Raw genomic sequence first — 20,476 nt, 5'->3', positions numbered from 1 at the left:
TTTGACATTCGTAATTTTGTGAAGAATATTTTGCAAAAGCACATAGTCAGTTGGAGCCGAGGGTTGAAATCCTTTGACATCTACAGGGAAATCATAAAAAGGGATCAAAATGTTTGCATTCTTCATGTCTGCATCTTTCATTTTCATTTCATTCATGATTTTTTTGGTAACGTCAACAAGAGAAAGATACCAGAATTTATACTTTGTTCATACTCATGGCTACTACCACAGCTCAGTGACTTAATAAATAGCACTAATTTAATTCTATTAAATACACAGAGGTTTAATAACTGTAATTGTGATTTTAACGATACTGCTCTTCATAGGTGTTTTCTATCATTGTTGAAGATGTCTTTAATTAGTTGAGTTTTGTATTTTTTCCATTCAAGTCAGTTCCTGAATGATGGTGTAAACTTCATTGTAATTGTTAGTAATTCCACAAAAATTGTCTTCACCTTCCTTCATAGTAGAAGTGACCGAGGAAGATATCAGAGTAGGTACGGCGTTTATCCCAGATGTTAGATTAGAGACAGTGTGCATGTCTTCGGATCGTTAAAGAAAAAAACAACATAGGCCCCAATTGGGGTCACTTAAACCAAGTTTGTAAACTCGTGCTTAATACTTAAATTAATTAATACTTAAATGTCAGCATTTATTACTTATGAAAAACAGGTGCTAGATAAAATTCATTTTCTGAAGCCTGGAGACTATGAATTATAAGGGCCAGAAGCCACATTTTTATGGTTCTATTTCTCAAGTGTCCAGCCTAATGGTGTGGTGATGGGATAACGGTGACCATAGGGACAGATCTCCGCTGACACAGGGACTCAGCTCCTTACCAACCTGTTTGACTTATTCCATAGAGAGTGAGAATTTTTCTGAAGAAATTTTAGTGTTTGAGATGCCTGGGTGGCTCAGTGGTTAAGCCTCTGCCTTCGGCTCAGGTCATGATCTCAGGGTCCTGGGATAGAGCCCCACATCGGGCTCTCTGCTCAGCGGGGAGCCTGCTTCTCCTCTCTCTCTCTCTCTGCCTCTCAGCCTGCTTGTGATCTCTGTCTGTCAAATAAATAAACAAAATCTTTTTAGAAAAAGAAATTTTAGTGTTTTTAAATCACAGTTTATTAAAACAGTCAGTTGCTTTCCTACGTCCTAGTAAGTGGAATGTGAAAATAAAAAGTTAATGCTATTTTTTTTAGCATGAAAACAAGTGAAATAGATAGGTATAAACCTAACAAAATATGTGTAAGATCTCTAGGAGGTAAACTTCCAACCTCTTATGAATGAAATTAAAAAGAATTAACTAGGACACCTGGTGGCTCAGTTGGTTAAGGGTCTGCCTTTGGTTCAGATCATGATCATGGGATCTGGAGATCAAGTCCTTGTTCAGTGGGGATCCTGTTCTCCTTCGGCCTGCTTCTCCCCCTGCTTGTGCTCTCTCTCTCTGACAAATCATAAGTAAAATATTTTTTTAAAAAAGAAAAATTAAATGGGGACATAGGCCATGTTCTTGGATAAGAAAACTCAATCTGGTCAAGATGTCAGCTCTTCTCAGCTTGATCTATCGATTCAACACAACCACAATACAAATCCCAAGTTATTTTGTGGATACTGACAAGCTGGTTCTGAGGTTTATATGAACAGGGAAGGACCCAGAATAGTCAACACAAGATTGGAGGAGAAGAACAAAGTTGGAGGATTGACACTACCTAACTTCAAGTTTACTACAAAGCCACGGTAATCAAGAGAGACTAGTATTGGTAAAAGAAGATGCAGATAGATGAATGGGACAGAATGGAGAGTCCAGAAATAGACGAACATACATCTTGCGGACCGATGTTTGGCAGGGGAGCAGAGGCAACATGATAGAACGAAGACAATCTTTTCAGCAAATGATGCTGGAATGACTGGATGTCCAACATGCAAAATGAAACAAAACAAAACAAAACATACCTCGAGATGGATCACAGACCAAAATATAGAACTATAAAACTCCTAAAAGAAACATAGGAAAAATTCCCAATGCCCTTGGGTATGGCAATGACTTTTAGATACGACTCCAAAGGCACAACCCACAAAAGAAACAATCAGTAAGCCAGAAATCATAAAAATTAAGAACTTTTGCTCTTTAAAAAAAAGGTCAAGGGAATGAGAAGACAAGACACAGACTGTCAACAAGGTCTGCAAGGGACACATCTCACTGGACTGTCACCCAGAAGACACCGAGAACCAAGGTAGCGAGCTGATTCAAAATGGGCAGAAGATCTGGACACGGCCCCAAAGAAGTTCACGGGTGGCCGGTAAGCTATGAGGACACCCTCACAATCACATGTCAGTAGAAAACTGTGTATTAAAACAACCGTGGGGCACCACTACACACTAGGAGAACGGCCCAAATCCAGAACTCTGACAACACCGCCTGCTGATGAGGCCGTGGCGCCACTCTGCGGGGCAGCACGGCCGTGGAGAACACGAGGGCCTGACTCGGGCTCTCCTGCTTCCCACAGCGAAGGACGCCGGGTGGGAGCCGGCCAGGCTGAGGGAGGGCTCCCCGGCACCCCCGAGGCGTGGAGACGCGCCTCCGTGTGGGAAAAGCAGCAACGCACAAGGCCAGGGGCTCGATTCCGAAGACCGGTCCTGCTCCTGGGAAGGCTTATGAGTCTGACCCACCTCACAGAGGCAGCAGCAGCTGGGAAGTCCTCCGGATCCGGAGGTTCCCCGTGGTGGGGGCACCACAGAAAGTGGCACCGTGTGTATTTGCGGACACGTCCAGAAGTTTCTGGTGATAAAGTAAAAGCGTATGAAACTGAGAATAATATAGTGACCGATCAAGGGAAATGCTCTTAAGGGTGAACACTGGAGACTGAGTGCATTTTTTCCCTCCTGCCTTTTGGGGAAAGATCTTTACCCTGTGGAGTAATAAAAAGTTATCACCTAATTGCCACCCGTCATGTTTTGTCCTCAAACATCTGACTTATTGAAGTTAGTGTGAGACCTGTCTTAAATATAAATTGTTTTCAAAACCAAGCTTGTAATATGTCCTGGAGATCATGGAGAGAGTCTGCTGGCTTAAAATCACTTCATTTCCAGCAAAATGGGGATCTGCGTTTGTTATTTCCTCTGTTATGTTTAGTTTTTGATTTCCGTTTCTGTTTGGTATCTATGAATGGTGAAATGTTCATAAGATTTACAGGAGGTGAATCTTGTTAAAAATAAAATACAGGGAGCCATAAAGTGTGAAAATATTCACAGTATTTTTCTAATAGATTGAACCCCCTTAACTGTTTCTTCTAGGGTGAAGGTACAAGATTGTGTGGTAGAAATGTTACCTGCAAATTACCGGAGGCTTCCTATGACAGGTGTGCGTGCCGTGACCGATGGGAATGTTGCTTTAATGTGCATTAGTTCATTGAAATTTTACACAGTTTACTGAACTATGAATTGCTAGTGAAGGAAACACATTCACATGTCATGGGTCTAAACTATTATGGATATTTTTCTGTGTTTGCAGACTTTGTGGCCAAAGACTGAATAATGATCCCTCCACTAAATCTGATTAAGAGACAACTAGAAAAGGGTGTACTGCTCTTTGTAAAGCATTTTCTGGACGAAAATCTTCCTAACTGGTCCCACGTTGTTTTGATCAGTAACCTGTTCTGCATAAGTTGCACTAAAAAAAACACAAACTATCCAGTATTATAAGACATCCAGCACCATATTCCATCATTTTGTGATTCAGGGACGTAAGGGAGTGAGGCAGAAAAATAGTTACAGATTTGTAACTTCTGGAGGAAAGATGGGTATTTCTTGTTGAAATACACAGGCCAAAGAGTGTTCGTGTTAGCTCTGCTTCTCCCGATGAAGACAGACTCTGTCATCCCGATGGATAATCTGAGAGACTTAACCAGGGACACATGCTTGGCGGCTGTCGTTAAACTAGATCTTAACAAGGCAAGAAAAGCGAGTTGCTTACAAGCAACAAGAAATATGCATATACTCTCATTAAAATGCTCCCTTTGGAAAGTGTTAGTTCTATAATGGAAGGATTTTGATGATCAACACTTTATCACTGTACTTTCATTATTAATGGACACTTTCTTCCATTCACATATGAAGATGTCCCTTCAAGTAATTAGGTCATGTGCATGTCTTGCAGACTAAATGATATATTTTGTAAGTTTTCTAACTATTTGAAACAATGTGTCCTTTTTAAACTCCATAATGAATACGAAATTGAGCCTGATTGCCTGAATCTTGCAAACCGTGCATTTTGAAAGAATTGTTTAGAAAGTGAATACTTCCAAGTCCTACATCAGTTTAAGCTAGTCCAAGCATTGGCACTTTGTCACATCTGGAAATATGTACAATACCATTCGAGGGCATTACCACATTTAAGGAAAAAAATTTAAAAAGTCATTTTTACCAGAGGATAAAATAGAAGTCTATCTAGATACCTGACTCATTTGTAAAAACCTTCACATCATGGCGAGCCTGCTTGGTTTAAAAAAACTGACAAACCTGACACAGCTCTTTTGTGCAAAATAACATCCCCGCTCCCCTGGGAGGTGAGAGTCTAGATTTTTGCTTATTTGATCCCTCCGGCTCACTCGCCTGAGCCTTCGCCGTGTTTCCAAGGAAGGCCGTCAGCGTCCTGAATTCAGATCTCTTCTCCAGTGAAGTGAGCAACGGGACACGGACACCCTTTGACTAGACGTTAGTAAAACAGGACAGAGAAGATGTTTTCTCTCATTGGAGGTTGGCGGCATTTTGCTTGGGCTTTTGTTTCTCTGAACCGTAGTCCCAGCTCCAGCTAGTGAAAGCCTCGGGAGGACAGTCTGGGTCTGCAGGAGGAGGCTGGATTCCTTCCTTCGGGGGGCAGGGACCCAACGCAGGGACAAGTCTTCCCAAGCGCCTCCGAGCCGGGAGCCCCGCATGGGGAGATGCTGACAACGTCCCAGAGTCCTGGGGTCTCAGGCGGGCACAGTCACCGAGTGCCCCCCGTGCTGCGGTTGGCCGAGCGGTTTCAGCTCCGCGTGAAGCTTCTGTCGCTGCGTGGCTGCCCGGCTCCTAAAGAGTGCCCGGGGGTGGGGGTCTCTGGGGGGGCTCTGGGAGGCTCTGTGCAGCATTTCCCAGGGTTCATCTCTGGGGGTGGGGTCCCCAGATGTGACATCTGTCTGTGTGGGTCTGTGGTAGGCTTTCTGTGGGTCTCTGGGTGTGAGTCTCTGGCAGAGATCTCTGTGTAGGGTCTTGCTGAGGGGTCTCTGTGGAGTCTCTGTGTGGGTCTCTGTCAGAGGTCTCTATGTTCATCTCTGTCAGAGGTCTTTGTGCATCATCTCTGTGTGGGTCTCCATCGGACGTCTCTGCACGTGGTCTCCATCAGAGGTCTCTGTGTGGGGTCTCTGTGTGGGTCTCCGTCAGAGCGATGTGTGGGGGGCCCTGGAGGAAGATGTTGTGCTGGGAGCGGGACACGCGGCGGGGGCCCCTCCTGGACCGCACCCTCCTTCTGGACACGTCCCTTCCAGCCGGGGTGGGACAAGCCCCATCTGAGGGCCTCCTGCCCCTCCGGGCTCTGGGATAACCAAGACCAGGAGCCAGGCCCGTCCCTTGGCCTCTGAGTCCCCACCAGTCCCCTGGGAGCCGCCCTTGGGCCACACGTGTACGTAAAGGTCACAGACCACAAGTCCGTCCCAGGACCCACAGACCTACAAGCTTATCAGATTGTGCAGAAGTTAACTTCTCTGCCTGAAGGCCTTGCTGCCTCTGGGCACCTGGCGGCCCGTGTGGGAGCTCAGGTGGCTTCTGGACACCCCCAACCCCCCCACCCCTGGGCTTGGCAGCTGGAGTGGGGCGGAGACCCTGCGGGGACAGCCCCGGGGCCTCTAACTTCTCCCCTCGGGGCCCTTGGGTGGCAGTGGGACACCAAGGGTCTTCAGTCGTCACACCAGGCACGGGCACACCCTGTCCCTGGGCCTCCGTCCTGGCCTCCCACCCTAAGGGCAGGGTCCCCCCGCCCACGGCCACACCCCCTCCATCGCCCAGAAGGGGAAGGGGGTGCTGGCGAGCAGGCCCCTTCAGTGCCGTGGGGCTGGGCAGGCTGGCCCCCGGGGGTCTCTGTGGCACCCCCCACACCCCCTCACCCCCTCTCACCTCTGCCCTCAGGGCCAGCCTTGCGTCTCCCAACTGCGGGCCCCACTCTGACCTAGGGCTCCGTCTTCCTGGAGCCTGAGCAGGATTTCTGCCTCGGCCAACCCCCCCCTACAGCCACACAAGCTCCAGGTGGAGGGAGAGCAGGAGGGGACGGGCAGAGCGAGGTCCCGGTCTGGGTCGTGGTCACCTTGTCGTGGAAACCGGAGGCGACGAGGAAGGGGGCGGGCGTGGACCCCGCGGTCACCCGTCCTCCAAGGCCCCATTCGTTCTGGAAGCCAAAGCAGGCCCTCGGGCAGAGCGGACCCTGATCCTTCCCACCCCCCGCAGCAGGGCACGCACAGAGGCCAGCACCACTCATGAGGGAAAGAACATGTATTTTGGGGAAGCAAAGTGACTGTGGCACGGAGAAGCCATTAGCCCATAGAGGACGTGCTAATGTGAGAAAAAAAAGTTTTTCTCTGCACCATTTGCGTTTTTTGTTGGAGGAAAGTTGTCCTCCCAGGAAAGGCGTGAGAAGCGCACCGTGGCTGGCCGGCTGCGGCGTATCTTTGAAGGAGGCAGTGCCTGGGGCAGTGGGGCCGCAGGGCGCGGCCCGGAGGGCCCGGCACCGGGGACCCGTACTGGCAGGGTCTGCCCGGGCACCCTGGCACCCTGCTGGGGAAGGGCCACCCGATCCATTCGGTCCTGTTGGCATAGCTGCGGCCCCAGGGGGTGCCCTGTGGGCGGGCCGTCTCCCTCGTCACCCTCCTCTGCTCTCGGTAGGAGAGGACCCTGTGGTAGCAGACACTGGGGTCCGCCGAAGCCTGGAGATCCTCTTGGCACCAGCCGAGGTCCGGGGCCCTGAGTCCCTGGTGAGGCACCATTTTCGCCTCTAGGATCCGCCCCATAGCGGTCACGACCACCTGAGCCTCGGCAGAAGCGCCGTCCGTGGCCGACCTGCCCGTGGCTCGTCCCCGGCCCTGGGATGACGGAGGCCTGCCCTTCCGAAGGGAACCTTCCAGGCCTTTGCCTCCGCTGGGAAGGAGCCACCGGAGCAGGTGCTTCATCCTTCTCTTGAGGTGGTTCTCCGGGGGCGCCTCCTCCTCCTTCAGGGGGACCTCACGGGCCTTGCGGCCCGAGGCCTCTGCTGACTCCCGGCTCCGGACGCGGCGTCTCACCTCACGGATCTGCAGCAGCTTCAGCTCCGCCGACCCCGTGGCAGGCTCTCTCGAGGGGGACCTCCCGGCGCGCTCGCTCTCCTCGGGGGGGACACGTGGCCTGCTCGGGCCATTACATGGGTGTCGCAGTCCCGGGGGTCCCGGCTGCCTGAGGGGGCTCCGGCCGCGGGATCTTCGGCCACGCGGCCCCTGGGAAGTAGACGTGTCTTCACTGGACCCGCTCTGGGAGCCAGACAGACATCCCCGAGAAGCCAAGACGTCGGCAGCGAGGAACACGTTGGACTGACAGTCTTGGAGGAGACTCTCAGTCTCACAGTCTTGGAGGAGCACGGCGGGGCTGGCGGCCCGAGGCCGGTTCTCTGACTCCATCAACGTCCGGAGCTCCGATCCCCTGCGCCGCGCCTCAAGGCATAGCTCTTCAGGGTCTCGGGCGACCAGCTTTGTAGGCGGCGGGGGGCTGTCGCTTTTCCCTGACGACCCTGATCTCAGCTCGCCACGGAGGCCTGGGTTGTTGGCCAGCACACGGGGTCCTGAGGGGACTCCCCAGGCAGGGGCCTCCTCGACCTCTCCCGCCTCCCCGGGCTCTTCGGCACTCAAATCCTGGGGCTCTAAGCTGAGCTCTACCACGGTCACGTCCCTTGAGGCCCGACCCCCATTCACCCTCCTTGGCTCCTTCGTGCCCTCGGCCGGACTTGGACTTGACTCCAAGGTGCTGTTCGTAAGAGTCCTCGAGACAGTCTCACCGTGCCAGATTCTGCCCACAAAGCTGTATGCGAAGGTCCGAGAAGGTGGCCCGGCCCCCTGTCCAGCCGGAGGGCCACCCCCAGGTGAGGTCCCTTCCAGAGCCTGCTGGATTTCCTCACACGTAGGCTGGGGAGCACCGAGGGGACCCCCCCGGGTGGGGTAAGACTCTCTCATCACCTCTCCTGGGTGGGGCTGAGGAGCATTTCCCACGAACTTGGTGCCCGAGCCGGCCTTGGATGCGCAGGCGGCTGCGCGGGGAGGGGAGGCCCGGGCGAGGAGGAAGCCCTTCTTCGACTTGAAGACGTTTACGGGCTTGAGAGCCTTGAGGGGGAGGCCCCACCGGTGCGTCACCCGGAGCCTTATGATGTGTGCTTCCAGCATCCGCTGAGCGTGCGGACTGAGGATGGCAAAATCGTGGGAGGTGGTCATGCAGGGTTCCCAGCACTTGGAAAGTGCTGGCTTCCCGGGTTTCCCCTGAGGGCTTGGCTTTCTGGGAAGGCCCGAGGCGTGGTGGGCAGCGAGCCTGGAAGGGACCTGCCCCTCTCTGGACTGCCCCACCTTCCTGAAATGGGCTCTCAGGTCTTTTTCTGGGTGTTTCTCGTCTGCGCTGCTTGTGGAGGGCTTCACGTCTGTGTCTGACTCCTCACGATTTCTTCCCGGAGCCTTCCCTGGAGAGCCTGTTGCGCCCCTGTGTCGGTCTTTCCGGATCCTCCCTGCACTGGACCTTGAACCCTTGCCCAGGCTTTTTCCTGGCACGGTCCTTCCTGGGCGCCTGGACCCAGTCTTCTGTGTGGCCTGGCAGCTTCCATCCGGAGACTCAGACTCGGACGCGGGGCTGTGCCAGCTGCGTGCCCGGGGCACCTTCTGGAAGTCTTGGTGAGGCGGTATCTTCAGGGATAGCTGGATCCTGCAGGGCGGGCCCCTTTCTTGCTTCATGAGCCTCTTCCAAAGGTGCCACTCCAGTCGCTCCCGGAGCTCCGAGTCGATCAAGTCCCCAGGAAGGGCAGAGACTGACCCATGGCCCTCGGGGGCCTGGCCACCCTGAAGGTCGGGAGGACCTGGGCTAAAGACTTCCTGAGATCGTTTCACCACAGGGGGTACCTGGCCGCTTTCTAGTTGCTTCTTTAGAAAGTGACATTCCAGGTTTTGAATGGCAGTTGACACGTAAGACGGTGTCTTCTGGGCTACAGGGCACGACACCTCCCAGTTCCCCATCTCGGGTGGCAGAGAAGGGGGTCCGACTGGGACAGAGGGTGCAAGGCTTGCCTGGGTCTGGGGCTGGCCCAGAGGGAGGGGCTGGGGCAGGGGCTGGTCCCGAGGGAGGGGCTGGGGCTGGTCCAGAGGGAGGGGCTGGGGCAGGGGCTGGTCCAGAGGGAGGGGCGGGGGCTGCTCCAGAGGGAGGGGCTGGGGTTGAGCCAGAGGCAGGGGCGGGGGCTGGGACAGGCTCGGGGTCCAGGGTTGGGGGGGCGCTGAAGGGTCCTGTAAGTCCTGGGTCAGGGAGAGGCATGGAGCCCCACTGGCCTGACTCCGGAGCGGCAAGGCATGAGAGCGCTCATTGAATATGACGGACGGGAGCGCCAGTGGGGGATCGGTCACCCTGACAGTGGCCACCAGGGACTCGCTGTGCAGAAAGGGGAGACCCCAGAAGAGCTGGCTGCATTTCTGCTCCAAACTGTCCGCTGGAATCTTGGCATGTGGGGGCTTCTCAGGACCGAGCAGCTGTTTCACTTTGCCCCTCATGGTCCAGAAGGATGGGCAGCGCGTGGTGTCCTGCCCATCCCCTGGGGACTTGAGCATTCTCCCGAAAGAGGTCAGCTGGTACTTTGACCTTTCCTGCTTTTCCTTCTCCCTCCAAAACTTCCATTCTGTCCTCTTGGCGATTAGTATCTCCAGAAGCTTCTGGACGTCCGGGTTGATGGAAGGGGGGATCCTCGTCTCCTTCTGTCTGCGTGCGGCGTCTCCCCAGAGCAAGGCCTCTGGTGGGCCGTGGGACAGAGGCGCTTGACGGGACTCCAGGCGTGTGGAGGTGGACAGGTTCCAGGCCCTGGCCGCCGCCTGCCACCGGGACAGGGCCGAAACGGGGCAGCGTGAGCGGCCCAGGCCCGAGACGGCTGGGGCAGGAGAAGCTGAGCTGTCCGCGGCCCAAGGCGTGTGCAGAGCCGAGCTCTGAGCGATGGGGCGCGGCCGGGGTGCCCTTGGGGAGGCCCCGGAAGGAGGGAGACATGGCGGGGAAGGGGGACGAGCAAGGGGCTGGTGTGAAAAGCCATCCGGGGCGAGGAAAGGCTCCGCCAGCCGGGAAGTACTCAGGGAGGAGCGTGAACAGACGGAAATGGAGGAGGTCGTGGGTCCTGCTGCCAGGGTGGAGGCCGGAGGCCGAGGGGGCCCCGTCCGCGGAGCGTGGGCAGGTGATGGGGCCCCGGCGGGAGCAGCGTCTTCCACAGGCTCCCCGCATGGCTGACCGGCTCCCGCTGGCGCCCCTCGGCGCACCCGCCCAGGGGCTGCTTGACGCAAGGACTGGTGGCGGCCGCCCCGGTCAGAGAGCCTCGCCAGGTGGCTGCGGGGGACGGGGGGCGTGAGCGGGCCCCACGGCCCTCCACGCCCCACACCCACGTCACAATGCTCCCGCTGTCCCTCGGCCCGGGGCTGTGGTCACAGCCTGTCCCCACGGCTCCTCCCAGCTCCCCGGACGGCCCCAGAGGCCGTTTCCCACAGTGCGGGGGTCACACCATAGACTCGGGGGGGCCCATCCAGGGGAGAAGGGGGCAGATTCTTTACCTTTGCAGAAGGGAGAACAGGTCCTGGACCTCTTCCAGATCCTGTAGGCAATCTCTGAAAACTGGAAACAGGACACCGGGTCACAGCGGAAGGCGGGGCCCAGGGGTCTTACAGGAGGCTGGGGACAATGTCGCTTTAGGGGAGACCTTTGGGGATCGGACTGTGGAGCCCCAAACAGCACTGTCCGAGGCCACGTGCCCGCACGGTGATGACAGGGTTCACGATGGGGATCGCTTGGTCTTTTCCAAAGTGCTTCCCCGTTCATGACCTTGCTGGGGGAGGACGGACCACGTGGCCTCACAGAGGAATCTGAGCGCAGTTGAACAGCTTGTCCACAGCGGGAGGGGGAGGTCCCGGCCCAGTCCAGGCCCTGGGGCCCCTGCTGAGCCATACTGGTTTCCAGTCCCTCAGGGCTTTGTTCTGGCGCAGAATCTGGGAAGCCTCCGGGTTCCGCTCTCCCTCCTCGGAGCCCCCAACCCCCCACCCAGGGCTCTGTGTCCTGAGGGATGGGCTCAGGCCCGGGTGTCCTGGAGACGGTGGGGCTGGGCCCTCAGAGCAGGGGGCACAGAACTGGGGCACGCGGGGGTGAGTGGTGGACGCTCACCTCTCAGAGTCTGGATTTTCTCGCTCCTCCTCCTCCTGCTCCTTCTCCGTGGCTCCGCTTGGTACTGAGATAAGAGAACAGAGGGAGGCTGCGACCTCCGCCTGACCTCGGGGGGCCTGACCTCCGCTAGAGAGGCAGCTCTTAACCTCCGGTCCTCGGCCCCCGGTCACTGTGCTTGGGGCGCTGTCCTGGGCCCCTCCACCGCACCGGACTCCGGCCCGAGATCTTCGGGGAGGAATCCTCGTGTGCCTCTAACCCCTGCCTGGTCTGGCTTGTCCTGGACGGATGGTGGTCTACTCTCTCCTGACAATTCTGTTCGTTGCCGTCTCAGGAGTCTCCCCAGTGACTCGGACAAGTGGAAAGAATAATAGAAAAGAAGATAGAATCACACTCTGCTGGGTCTGGCCCGAGGGTTCCTCACCTTCCAGCTCTTCCTGAGTTTCCTGCCTGGTGGTGAGGACGGATCAGGCTGGAAATAGGAAAGTAAGAGGAAGAAGAGCCCCAGTCCCCATACAAAGGCAAAGATGGCATTAACTGCCCAGGTAGTGGGACTGGGGCTCAGCCAACCGTCAGGAAGGAATTCCTGAGGGAAGAGAAAGTTCTCCATCTCCTTCCTCTGGTAAGTATTAATCCCATCGCACTGCTGCCCTCAGGCAACTGAGCCCAGAGTTAGTGACCCATCGCGCTGCTGCCCTCAGGAAACTGAGCCCTGGGTGTGGAGGTGCAGACCCAAGCCCCACGCCCACATCACAGAGCTGCGGTCTGGTCACAAAGGGCCCTTGAGGGCAGGTAAGGGACACAAGTAGCTGGACCACATCCCCTCTCCACCGCCAGCCCTGGAGCTCCGTCATCCCTCCACCCTCCCAGGCCTGACACTCCTACCCGCTCACCCTGCTAGATAGAGACAGACCTTTGTCAATTTGCCTTTCATCCTGCGTGGAGCTCAGAGAATACCTGTTCCCCTTGGGACCTCCAGTTGGGCTCCATCAGTTTCATAGCTTTTAAAAATCTGCAGTTGTCCTTGGAATTTTGGTTAATTCCCAGGATCTTTTGGTCCTCTGTTGGCGGCTCCAATCTCCCCATATACGTTCTCGCCTTGCATCACCCTAGTACAAATGAAACTCAAATTTCTTTTGTGCTTCTTTAGCCATGTGCATTTTGAAAACATCTTAAGATATTTTATTTCAATTAATCTTCACTAACTTCAGCTAGAGGGACTTAGAAAATTAATGATTATTCCAAATTCACAAAGCTAAGGAAGTACAAAACAAAGTGAAATAGTTAAACCTCCCAGGTATGTTTCTCAGTCATTTCTAGTGTTTTTCCCTCTGAGATGAGCAGAGAGTAAACTGCAGAAACACTTTCACAACATTCTGTATAGGCACACATGCACATGCTCACACACATTCCTTAACAAATCCAGCATGTTCAAATCTTGGAATCAAGTTTTTGTTTTCTTTTGTTTTTGCTTTTTTTCGTTTCAAGGATTTCCTTTAGTAATTCTTGTAAGTTTCTGTATCTGGAAATATCTTTATTTTGCCTTCATTTTTGAAAGACAGATTTGCTAGGTGGAATTCTGGGTTGAAAAATTTTTTGAAAGATTATTTATTTATTTGAGAGAGAGAGATAGAGAGTGTGTGTGCATGTGTGCATGAGCAGGGGGAGGAGCAGAGGGAGTGGGAAGGAGATCACCCACTGAGCAGGGCCCCTGACATGGGGCTTGATCCCAGGACCCTGAGATCATGACCTGAACTGAAATGAAGAGTCAGATGCCCAACAGAATGAGCCACCCAGGCACCTGGACAAGTTTTTCTCCTTTAGCTTTTTGACTAGTGTCATTTCAGGGCCTTTCCCCCACTGGTTCTGATTGGAAGTCAGTGGTTAATCTAATGCGGTCCTCTGTATATGAAGGGATGTTTTTGTTTTACAATTTCAAAATTTCTCCTTTGTTTTTCCATGGTGTGACTGTCATGTATCTAAGAGCAGATCTGCTTGTTTTTATTTTACTGCAGGTACATATTGACTCTATAATTAAGGGTTTCCATCAAATTTGATGAGATTTCAGCCATTATTTCTACAAATATTCTGTCTTCCTCCCCATTTCTCCTTTCTTTCTGAGAACACTCCTTTAAGTAGATAAGAACTTCCAAATGAGTCCACAATTCTCCCAGGCTTGCAGCGAACTGTGACTCAAGAGCCCAAGTTTCTCAACGTTCATGTTGGTGTCTAGAAAGTAGCTTCAGTTCTGAGAATGTCTTAGGTATGGAGTGTTTTGCTGACATCATGGGAAGTTGCCTGTGTGATGATGTCATGCCTGTGCCCATGGGCTCCGACTGTGGTGGGGCTGTGAGTTAGAACCATCACTTTGGAAAATGCTTCATCATGACCTGGTCCAGGCTGAAGAGAGAAGGCCTTTTGAAAGAATGATTCTGCTGCTAGAGCTAGAGAAAACCAGCCATTTTGTAGTAATAAAAAACAGGGACCAACACAGTCCCATCGAGTGGAAGGTATGTGCTCTGCAGTATCGTGCTCAAGTTACAATGAACTACAGCGAAACATCCTAAGTGTAAATTATGTAAACATGCTACTGAGGAAGAGATAAAAGCGACTTGCAGAAAAATTGTGCAGAATGGTTGCATTTGTTCTAGTTTCAAAACTATACAAAATCAAATATGATTTAGCAATGTATTTACTTTGGTAAAAATAAAAAGAAAACAGAGAATAGCGAACAGGACTGATGGATAGGGGGAGGGATGTACAGACAACTTTAAAGATGTGGATGATACTGTATTTCTTAGAAAGGTTGGGATGTCTACCATGGGTCACCCCCAGCTTTCCCATGATGCTAAGTGCTGACTGTCCCTTCAGGTGGTACATAATATCAGAAATGGAAAATAGGTGCTCGCTTCGGCAGGACATATACTAAAATTGGAACGATACAGAGAAGATTAGCATGGCCCCTGCGCAAGGATGACACGCAAATTCGTGAAGCGTTCCATATTTTTTCCTTTAACAAAGATATCAAGATACATCCAGGAAGAATCAAAGTAACCTTCCTCGCCCACACTGAGAATCTATAACCATGCTCCCATCTTTTTCTTCTGCCAGTGTCTCTGTGTATTTATGTTTGTCCTGATAGTATATAAATCTTATACTTGGGGTTCTTCTTGATGAGGCTCCTCCTTTTTTTGTTTACATATATATATATTTTTTTCTCTCGTCATATACTTTTATCAGTCTTTTTGTTTGTCTGTTTTTGTTTGTATACGTCATAAATCTTACCCTGGGGCCCATTTGGGCTGAACCTTCTCTTTTAGCTTCCCTTTCTTTCCTGTCTCTCTCTCTCTCTCTTTTTTCTTTTTCTTTTCTTTTTTCTCTCATTTGGGTGGGGAATCCTGAGTGCTCAGAAGCGTTCCAGGGTGCACCTTGACAGCACCACAGTCGATACATCCAGCTACATCTGTCCAGTCATCTCTCACCAAAATGACTAGGAGGAAGAATCCCCAACAGAAGAAAAATACAGAGGATGGGCCTTCCGCAACAGAGCTAATGGCTATCAACATAGACAATATGTCGGAAAGAGAATTCAGGCTAACAATTATCTAGGCAATAGCTAGGCTGGAGAAAGCCATGGATGACCAAACGGAATTGATTAAGGCAGAATTGAAAGCGACCAGGGATGATGTTCATAATGTTAGGGCAGAGCTGAAGGCCACCAGGGATGAGGTTCACAACGCTCTCAATGAGTTCCAATCTAATCTAAATTCTCTAAAAGCTAGGGTGACTGAGACAGAAGATAGAATTAGTGATCTGGAGGACAAACAGATAGAAAGGATCAGGAGGAAGCCTGGAACAAACAGCTTAGAAGCCACGAAAACAGAATCAGGGAAATAAATGATGCCATGAAACGTTCCAATGTCAGAATTATTGGAATCCCTGAAGGGGAGGAGAAAGAAAGAAGTCTAGAAGATATAGTGGAACAAGTTCTTCATGAAATTTTTCCCAATCTTGCGAATGGAACAAGTGTTCATGTACTAGAAGTAGAAAGGTCTCCCCCCAAGATTATAAATTCCAAAAAAAAACATCCAGGCACCTCATAGTAAAATTGAGGAATCATAATTGTAGATACAATCTCTTGAAGCCGCTAGGACAAAGAAGCTCCTTACGTACAGTGGAAAGCCCATCAGAATAACGTCAGACCTGTCCACAGAGACCTGGCAAGCAGAAAGGGCTGGCAAGATATATTCAGGGCACTAAATGAGAAGAACATGCAGCCAAGAATACTTTATCCAGCAAGACTGACATTCAGAATGGATGGAGAGATAAAGAGTTTCCAAGACCGGCAAGGCTTAAAAGACTATGCAACCACCAAGCCGACACTGCAGGAAATATTAAGGGGGGGTTCTATAAAAGAGGAAAAATCCTAAGAATAGCATTGAACAGAAATATAGAGACAATCAACAGAAAGAAAGACTTCAAAGATAACACAATGTCAATAAAAACGTATCTCTCAATAATCACTCTCAATGTGAATGGCCTAAATGCACCCATAAAACGACACAGGGTTGCAGATTGGATAAAACGACAGGACCCATCCATATGTTGTCTACAAGAGACCCATTTTGAACCTAAAGATACACCCAGACTGAAAGTGAAGGGATGGAGAAGCATCTTTCATGCCAATGGGCCTCAAAAGAAGGCCGGGGTAGCGATTCTCATATCAGATAAATTAGATTTTAAACTGAAGATGGTAATCAGAGATACAGAAGGACACTACATAATTCTTAAAGGGACTATCCACCAAGATGATCTAACAATTGTAAATATCTATGCCCCCAATATGGGAGCAGCCAATTACATAAGAAAACTATTAATCAAGATAAAGAGTCATATTGATATGAATACATTAATAGTAGGAGATCTTAACATGCCTCTCTCAGAAATAGACAGATCATCGACGCAGAAAATCAATAAAGAAATAAGAGCATTGAATGATACATTGGACCAGATGGACCTCATAGATATATACAGAACATTCCACCCTAAAACAACAGAATACTCATTCTTCTCAAGTGCACATGGAACCTTCTCCAGAATAGACCACATACTGGGTCACAAATCAGGGCTCAACCGATACCAAAAGACTGAGATTATTCCCTGCATATTCTCAGATCACAATGCTTTGAAACTGGAGCTCAATCACAAGGAAAAGTTCAGAAGGAACTCAAACACCTGGAAGCTAAAGACCACCTTGCTTAAGAATGCTTGGATCAACCAGGAGATCAAAGAAGAACTTAAACAATTTATGGAAACCAATGAGAATGAAGACACTTCACTCCAAAACCTATGGGATACAGCAAAGGCGGTCCTAAGGGGGAAATTCATAGCCATTCAAGCCTCCCTCAAAAAAATTGAAAAATCCAGAATACACCAGCTGTCTCTACACCTTAAAGAACTAGAGAATCAACAACAAATCAAACCAACTCCACACGTAAGAAGGGAAATAATCAAGATTAGAGCAGAGATCAATGAGGTAGAAACCAGAGATACAGTAGAACGTATCAATGAAACTAGAAGCTGGTTTTTTGAAAGAATCAATAAGATCGATAAACCATTGGCCACACTAATCCAAAAGAAAAGAGAGAAAGCCCAAATTAATAAAATTATGAATGAAAAGGGAGAGATCACAACTAACACCAAGGAAGTAGAAACAATCATCAGAAGTTATTATCAACAGTTATATGCCAATAAGCTAAGCAACCTAGATGAAATGGATGCATTCCTGGAAAACTATAAACTCCCAAAATTGAACCAGGAAGAGATTGACAACCTGAATAGACCGATATCTAGTAACGAGATTGAAGCAGTGATCAAAAACCTCCCAAAAAACAAGAGCCCAGGACCCGATGGATTCCCTGGGGAATTCTATCAAACTTTCAAAGAAGAAATAACACCTATTGTCCTGAAGCTGTTTCAAAAAATTGAAGCAGAAGGAAAACTTCCAGACTCCTTTTATGAAGCCAGCATTACCCTGATCCCCAAATCAGGCAAAGACCCCACCAAAAAGGAGAATTTCAGACCAATATCACTGATGAATATGGATGCTAAGATTCTCAACAAGATCCTAGCAAACAGGATCCAACAGCACATTAAAAAGATTATCCACCATGACCAGGTGGGATTCATCCCTGGGTTACAAGGATGGTTCAACATTCGCAAATCAATCAATGTGATAGAACAAATCAATAAGAGAAGAGAGAAGAACCACATGATCCTCTCAATTGATGCAGAAAAAGCTTTTGACAAAATCCAGCATCCGTTCCTGATTAAAACGCTTCAAAGTATAGGCATAGAGGGAACATTCCTGAACTTCATCAAATCTATCTATGAAAAACCCACAGCAAATATCATCCTCAATGGGAAAAAGCTTGCAGCCTTCCCGTTGAGATCAGGAACACGACAAGGATGCCCACTCTCACCACTCTTGTTCAACATAGTATTAGAAGTCCTAGCAACAGCAATCAGACAACAAAGAGAAATAAAAGGTATCCAGATTGGCAAGGAGGAAGTCAAACTCTCTCTCTTCGCAGATGACATGATTCTTTATATGGAAAACCCGAAAGACTCCACCCCCAAACTACTAGAACTCATACAGCAATTCAGTAATGTGGCAGGATACAAAGTCAATGTCCAGAAATCAGTGGCTTTCTTATACACTAATAATGAAAATACAGAAAGGCAAATTAGAGAATCGATTCCATTTACTATAGTACCAAGAACCATAAGATACCTCGGAATAAACCTAACCAAAGAGGTTAAAGATCTGTACTCGAGGAACTACAGAACACTCCTAAAAGAAATTGAAGAAGACACAAAAAGATGGAAGACCATTCCATGCTCTTGGATCGGAAGAATAAACATCGTTAAAATGTCTATACTGCCCAGAGCAATCTATACTTTTAATGCCATTCCGATCAAAATTCCACCAGTATTTTTCAAAGAGCTGGAGCAAATAATACTAAAATTTGTATGGAATCAGAAGAGACCCTGAATTGCTAAGGAAATGTTGAAAAACAAAAATAAAACTGGTGGCATCACGTTACCTGATTTCAAGCTTTACTACAAAGCTGTGATCACCAAGACAGCATGGTACTGGCATAAAAACAGACACATGGACCAGTGGAACAGAGTAGAGAGCCCAGATATGGACCCTCAACTCTATGGTCAAATAATCTTTGACAAAACAGGAAAAAATATCCAGTGGAAAAAAGACAGTCTCTTCAATAAATGGTGCTGGGAAAACTGGACAGCTATATGTAGAAGAATGAAACTTGACCATTCTCTTACACCATACACAAAGATAAACTCGAAATGGATAAAAGACCTCAACGTGAGACAGGAATCCATCAGAATCCTCGAGGAGAACATAGGCAGTAACCTCTTTGATATCAGCCACAGCAACTTCTTTCAAGATATGTCTCCAAAGGCGAAGGAAACAAAGGCAAAGATGAACTTTTGGGACTTCATCAAGATCAAAAGCTTCTGCACAGCAAAAGAAACAGTCAACAAAACAAAGAGGCAACCCACGGAATGTCATTGCAAATACAATTTTGCAATGACAGTACAGACAAAAGGTTGATATCCAGGATCTATAAAGAACTCCTCAAACTCAACACACACAAAACAGATAATCATGTCAAAAAACGGTTGCAAATGACAGTACAGACAAAAGGTTGATATCCAGGATCTATAAAGAACTCCTCAAACTCAACACACACAAAACAGATAATCATGTCAAAAAACGGGCAGAAGACATGAACAGACACTTCTCCAATGAAGACATACAAATGGCTACCAGACACATGAAAAAATGTTCATCATCACTAGCCATCAGGGAGATTCAAATCAAAACCACATTGAGATACCACCTGACACCAGTTAGAATGGCCAAAATTAGCAAGACAGGAAACAACGTGTGTTGGAGAGGATGTACAGAAAGGGGAACCCTCTTACACTGTTGGTGGGAATGCAAACTGGTGCAGCCACTTTGGAGAACAGTGTGGAGATTCCTCAGGAAATTAAAAATAGAGCTTCCCTCTGACCCTGCAATTGCACTGCTGGGTATTTACCCCAAAGATACAGATTTGGTGAAAAGAAGGGCCATCTGTACCCCAATGTTTATAGCAGCAATGGCCACAGTCGCCAAACTGTGGAAAGAACCAAGAGGCCCTTCAACGGATGAATGGATAAGGAAGATGTGGTCCATATACACTATGGAGTATTATGCCTCCATCAGAAAGGACGAATACCCAACTTTTGTAGCAACATGGACAGGACTGGAAGAGATTATGCTGAGTGAAGTAAGTCAAACAGAGAGAGTCAAGTATCATATGGTTTCACTTACTTGTGGAGCATAACAAATAATATAGAGGGCAAGGGTAGATGGAGAGGAGAAGGGAGTTGAGGGAAATTGGAAGGGGAGGTGAACCATGAGAGACTATGGACTCTGAAAAACAACCTGAGGGCTTTGAAGGGGCGGGGGGTAGGAGGGTGGGGGAAACAGGTGGTGGGTATTGGGGAGGGCACAGATTGCATGGAGCACTGGGTGTGGTGAAAAAACAATGAATACTGTTACGCTGAAGATAAATAAAAAATTTAATTAAAAAAAAGAAATGGAAAATAGTATTTAAATTCTTCAAAGATTATTGCTTTAATAAAAATGTACAATTTACTTAACAGTTCTGAGCTCTGGCCTTCTCCCTAAACAGACCCGGGAAGGTAAGCCGTAGTCCATGGCTTGGCCTCTGAGCCGTGTCCATAATAGACAGCACCCCACAGACACCATCACGGTCACAGCCAAAATGACATCCAGCTGTGTTGCCCAGAAATCCTGAAGCACCAGACATTGCCTTAGCAATGCATTCTCTGATGCCGGGTTCATTGCTCCTGCCTGTTTTCATGTTCATGCTCTATGTAAAGGCATTCATTCCATACCTGTGCCATAAATATTCAGAAGAAACCCAATGAGCGGGTAAGAGAAGATGTTCTTGGA

The 20,476-nt window shown here is 49.5% G+C and overlaps 1 protein-coding gene and 1 long non-coding RNA gene across 2 annotated transcripts; both read right to left on the bottom strand.

Annotated features, from left to right (window-relative positions):
• Window positions 1-4,967: 4,967 nt before the first annotated feature.
• LOC308352116 (spermatogenesis-associated protein 31E1-like) lies at window positions 4,968-10,497 on the bottom strand (the record flags this gene model as incomplete). Its single annotated transcript, XM_080818172.1, has 4 exons — window positions 4,968-5,064; window positions 6,667-9,260; window positions 9,453-10,396; window positions 10,485-10,497. 4 exons carry the CDS (start codon window positions 10,495-10,497, stop codon window positions 4,968-4,970), a joined length of 3,648 nt encoding a protein of 1,215 aa, XP_080674298.1.
• Window positions 10,498-10,552: 55 nt separating this feature from the next.
• LOC308352324 lies at window positions 10,553-11,491 on the bottom strand. Its single transcript, XR_013967656.1, has 3 exons — window positions 11,425-11,491; window positions 10,821-10,881; window positions 10,553-10,599 (listed from the first exon to the last, which is right to left on the bottom strand). It is a non-coding gene; the product is annotated as an uncharacterized lncRNA (long non-coding RNA).
• Between the last annotated feature and the right edge of the window lie 8,985 nt (window positions 11,492-20,476).

Source organism: Martes martes (genome assembly GCF_963455335.1).
Source record: "Martes martes genome assembly, chromosome: 11".
Classification (NCBI taxonomy): Eukaryota; Metazoa; Chordata; class Mammalia; order Carnivora; family Mustelidae; genus Martes; species Martes martes.
Note: the sequence above shows the minus strand (reverse complement) of the source record. Positions and strands in the feature narration are given on the sequence as shown.